Here is a 5,237-nt window from a genome sequence, read left to right on the forward strand (position 1 = left end):
AACCGGCCGACCCTTCGGCGAGCTTCGGGGAAACATTTGGAAACCAGCGCTGGATAAACACGGGGAAGTGAAACCATCTGAAACAGGAGCTTCTCAGAGACGCAGGTTCAGATTTTATCTGCAGAAAACTTTGTTTGAGGCTCAAATAAAAAGCAGAAGTTGTGGTGTGACTGATGTGAGCGGGTCCAGCCGGTCGGAGCATTAAAGGTAAAAGCAGCTTCACCAGTTTCTGTTTAAAAATCAGCTCTGAACTGCAAAAGCGCCGTCGGCGCCGTCACCTGACCGTGAAGCCTCGCTGCAGAGTTTATTCTGATTTATTGGAGCTGTATTGAATGATTCAATATTCTTCTGCTGCTCATAGCGCTGCAGCTCTTCCTCGTTATTGCGTCCTCTGAGACGCTCCTCGCTCCTCGCTGCGTCACACTCGCTGCCAAGCGCTGGCTGTCCCAGCGGGGGCCGCTGCCACGGTTACGGTCCCGCAGGCAGGATGCGATTGGCCGTCTCAGGATTTGTTTACCGGCTGCTGGACTGTGTGGGTGAAGCGCGGCGGCGGCGGTGACCAGAGCTGCTGCGCGTCTGCCAGAGGGTCGAGGTGGGAGGGATGCTCTGGGGCCCCCCCCTCTCCTGGCTCTGTGGTTGTTTTTCGTAGGTGCTCTCGGCTCGGGTGGAGTTTGGTGAAGCCGGTGGCGCCGCTTACCGGGCTCAGCGGCGCCCTCTGTGGTTTAAACTCGCCCTAACATCCGTTTACCTTTCCATCTCCTTCCTGTCTTCCAGATCTCGCGTGCTTCCCAAGCTGAAGGAGTCGAGCTCCCATGAGTCTTTGCTGAGCCCGGGCAGCGCGGTGGAGGCTCTGGACCTGAGCATGGAGGAGGACGTGTTCATCAAGCCTCTGCACAGCAGCATCCTGGGACAGGAGTTCTGCTTCGAGGTGAAGCTTCAGTTAAAGCTGATGATTAACAGCAGAAAGATTTTCTAATTAATTGTTGTTTGTGTTGGAGGGCAGCGTTCGTTTTTACTGACGCTCGTGAAGTGGATCCACGCTGCTCGTTGTGACTGATGTAGCTCCACTTTCACGTCACAAAACTCATAAACGATGAGTTTGATCAGGTCCTTTCAGCGCTGTAGAATAAATAAAGACGGATATAGAAAAGAGCAGATATGTTTTGTGTCCCGGTCTTGTAACCTTTGGATGTTTTAGCAGGTACCTGTAAGTAGTCGTGTCACTTTGCACCCCTGGTTGTTTCGATGACCCTCCCTCTCTGTCTCACCTGTCAGGTGACGTACTCGGGCGGCAGCAAGTGTTTCAGCTGCACGTCGGCCTCAGAGAGAGACAAGTGGATGGAGAACCTGAGGAGGACGATTCAGCCCAACAAGGTGAGACGAGCTCTAACTAGAGTTTGTTCAGTTCAACGCCGACTTCCTGTCCTGCTGCACCCATGAAATATTTACTTCTGCTGTAACGCCTCTAGTGGCCATCAGAGGAACTGCAGTTGCAGTCCGTTAGTTTGTGCTGTCACAAAATCAGTTTAACAAACGGTGTCTTTGCGTTCGCAGGACAACTGCCGGCGCGCCGAGAACCTGCTGCGACTCTGGATCATCGAAGCCAAAGACCTGCCGCCTAAGAAGAAATATTTCTGCGAGCTGTGTCTGGACGACGTCCTGTACGCCCGGACCACCAGCAAGACCCGCCACGACAGCCTGTTCTGGGGCGAGTACTTTGACTTCTCCAGCCTGCCCGGCGTGCACAGCATCACCGTGCACATCTACCGCGACGTGGACAAGAAGAAGAAAAAGGACAAGAACAACTACGTGGGCCTGGTCAACATCCCGGTGGCGAGCGTGACGGGCCGGCAGTTCGTAGAGAAGTGGTACCCGGTGAGCACGCCCACCACCAGCAAGGGCAAAGGCGGCGGGCCGTCGATCCGCATCAAGTCGCGCTTCCAGACCATCTCCATCCTGCCCATGGAGCAGTACAAGGAGTTCGCCGAGTTCGTCACCAACAACTACACCATGCTGTGCTCGGTGCTCGAGCCCGTCATCAGCGTGAAGAACAAGGAGGAGATGGCGTGCGCGCTGGTCCACATCCTGCAGAGCACGGGCAGGGCAAAGGTCAGAATCAGCCACGCTGACGTTTGACTTCCTGTTAGCTAAACATGTCAGCCCAGAGGTTTAAACTGCAGGTAGCGCTCGCTCTGGACCCGCCTTCACACGGGTTCCTGAATATCAGCATAACAGCAGAAAGTCGGGCCCAAATACGACGGCGTTTCCATAAATGCTCGCTGCCGGAGGATTCCCATCCTCGATGATTCCAGTGAATCCGTGCAGATTCAGTCAAAGCCCAAAATGATCCATAAAGCACGTTTACTCCATAACTCCATTAACATTAACCAGAGTTGGTCAGTGAAGCTCATGTCATGGATCACAGAGGAGGCGTGCAGCGTTTGTAAATGCACCAATGTTGTAAGTGAGCCGATTAACTATGATGGCGCCCTCTTCATCTCCGCCTCTTCTTCCTCAGGACTTCCTGACAGACCTGGTGATGTCAGAGGTGGATCGATGCGCCGACCACGACGTCCTGATCTTCAGGGAGAACACGCTGGCCACCAAGGCCATCGAGGAGTATCTGAAGCTGGTGGGACAGAAATACCTGCACGACGCGCTGGGTGAGCCTCGCACACACCTGTGCACACGACCGCACACACACCTGTAGCCTGCCGTCTGGTGGGCGGAGTCACCTTGTTTATCCTGTGAATTTTTAAACTGTTATTGGATCCAGAGGTTTACAATTAAGAAAACAAAATATCCAAACCTAGTCTCAGAGAGGTCTTAAAAATGATAATCAGCTGTATTGATAATTGGCAGTTAAATAATTAATTAGCATCTAATCAATGAATCAGAGTTATGAGCAGCACCGAGCCGCTGACTAACCGTGCAGTTTCACACAGTTTTTGTACTCTTGGATTCGTACGATGTCATAGAGATGAGGTATCCTTTTATAGTAATCTCAGAAGCCACGCCCACCCGCCGTTTCTGAAAGTTGGTTTAAAGGAGGAGGAGCTAAAGCTGCTTGTTTCAGACAGGATAAACCGAGGAGCTGTACAGAGTCCTGGTGTCAGATAAAGGAGGATTATTATGAACTGTGAGTCATGCAAAGCTGCTCCACAGAGCAGACGCCACCTCGCCGGCAAAGCTGACGCCAGGAAAAAGAAAAAGACACATGAAGAAGAAAGTCGGTGAAGATTTTGTCAGCAGACTCAGTTTTTAAATTATTTTTAATTATGTGTTTGCTCTGCTGCATCATCCTCATCCTCCTCCGGCTGATTCTGCTCTGCTGTGAAGAGACGCTGTAAATAGTCGAGGCCGTGACAGCAGAAGGCCCGCTGAGACCGCCGCCATTACAAACCAATAAAGCTTCTTCAAACTGTTACTGAGAGACGCTTCAAAGACACGAGCAGCGTCACCCTCGTTAAAATATTTATAGCTTCATGTCTGGAAATAGAAATAAGTTCCTGCCTCCTCGGCAGGTTTCATCGATTAAAGGCGTTTGATTGTCACAGCGACTTTTTAATGTCGTATTTTCAGCTCATCAAATTTTCAGCTCGCCGAGTCGTGTCATCGCGCTGTGTCGCCCGTTAAACAGTCATCAGGTTCAGAGGGCGACTCATTAAAGATTAACACGGATGGAAGCTGTAAATACAGAGTTTCTCTGCTGACAGTGAAGGCCTCACTCTTAATGAGAGAGCCAGAAAGGTGAAACCAGTCGCTCCAGTCCATATTTAAATTCATACTGGTTTGGACCTGGCTGCGTTTCACTCTGAAACAGCCTGTGGGACAGGTGGCTCCTCAACACAGGTGCTCAGACGTGCTGTGACTCGTGAAACGTTAAGAGTATGAAGGGAAGACGTGTCCAGTAAATTCAGCCGCCTCCTAAAAAACTGTTTCCTGTGTGGTTTGATTCGCCCGGTCGTCAGTTTGTCTTCATGCCTCGTCCGTCTGTGTCTGCAGGCGAGTTCATTAAAGCTCTGTACGAGTCGGACGAGAACTGCGAGGTGGACCCGAGCCGATGCTCCACCGGAGACCTGGCCGAACATCAGAGCAACCTGAAGATGTGCTGCGAGCTGGCCTTCTGCAAGATTATCAACTCATACTGGTACGACTGGGTCCCAGCAGCTGAGGGTGTTTGAGAGGAGTCTTCAAACTTCTCTCAAACACCCCCTAAAGAGCTTGGCTTGGTATGAAAACAACGGCAGGGCTACAGACCAAAGCTAAAAGTAATATCACGTTAGAGGGGTTTACCTCTGACAAACGTCTGGCATCAGTCTCAACAGTTTTTACCTGCGTTTTGAGAACTTTGACTGTTCTAGGCAGACCAGCACCATCACTCCCCCATCATGTTGTATTGATGGGGGGGTAGCTAATCTCTTCAGACACACTAAGAGTAAGAGTCCTGGACCTGACAGCGTCTGTGGACAGGTACTGAGAGCTTGTGCAGATCAGCTGAGTGGGATTTTCACCATATCTTCTCACTTTCTTCAGAGCTACAGACGGTGCCTCAGCTTTGGAAACATGCGATCATTGTTCCTGTTGCTGAGGGCAGTTCTGCTAAGGCACTGAGTGATGTTAGGCCTGTGGCTCTGACTTCTTTAGTGATGAAGACATTTGAGAAGATAATTAAGAAGGAGATTTTAATGCATGTTGAACACCATCTTGACCCCGTCCAGTTCGCCTGTAGAGCAGGAAGAGGTGTGGAGGACGCTGCTGTCACACTCCTGCATCTTGTATAAGCATCTTGAGGCCCCCCACACCCACGCAAGATTATTATTTGCTGACTTTTCATCAGCATTCAACACAATTCAACCCTCTTACTTGCTGACAGGCTTTACAATCATTTTAAACTAGTGTGGTCGGCTGGGTGACAGACTGTGTGAGGGTGAATCATGTGTTTCCTGATGTGCTCTCCTGCTCTGCTGCATCACCCCAGCGTGCTGCCTCCTTCTGTTCATTCTGTACACGAGTGAGTGTCGCAGCAGTTTCACGAACAGACGCATCCTGAAGTTTGCTGACGACACAGCGATCGTCAGTCTTCTACTGGGGGCGAGTCAGGCCGTGGACAGGTTGTAGATGGTGTGATGAGTCCTTCCTGTCACTTAATGTGCCAAAAACTAAAGACATGATTATAGATTTTAGGAAGTCCTCTTATAGCTCATCACCCTCCATCATTAAACCCGCTGATATTG

The 5,237-nt window shown here is 50.7% G+C and overlaps 1 protein-coding gene across 6 annotated transcripts in view; it reads left to right on the forward strand.

The window, feature by feature from the left end:
• Positions 1-5,237, forward strand: part of rasal2 (RAS protein activator like 2) — a 60,764-nt gene that overhangs the window by 47,010 nt on the left and 8,517 nt on the right. For all 6 annotated transcript variants that reach the window (XM_005751347.1, XM_005751344.1, XM_005751343.1 and 3 more), the window contains 5 exons: positions 775-928; positions 1,276-1,374; positions 1,555-2,109; positions 2,519-2,663; positions 4,006-4,150. In XM_005751347.1, the coding sequence (XP_005751404.1) occupies positions 775-928; positions 1,276-1,374; positions 1,555-2,109; positions 2,519-2,663; positions 4,006-4,150 (1,098 nt within the window). The remainder of the gene's footprint in view (positions 1-774; positions 929-1,275; positions 1,375-1,554; positions 2,110-2,518; positions 2,664-4,005; positions 4,151-5,237) is intronic.

Source organism: Pundamilia nyererei, unplaced genomic scaffold (assembly GCF_000239375.1).
Source record: "Pundamilia nyererei isolate P.nyererei 1_Seehausen unplaced genomic scaffold, PunNye1.0 scaffold00307, whole genome shotgun sequence".
Taxonomy (NCBI): Eukaryota; Metazoa; Chordata; class Actinopteri; order Cichliformes; family Cichlidae; genus Pundamilia; species Pundamilia nyererei.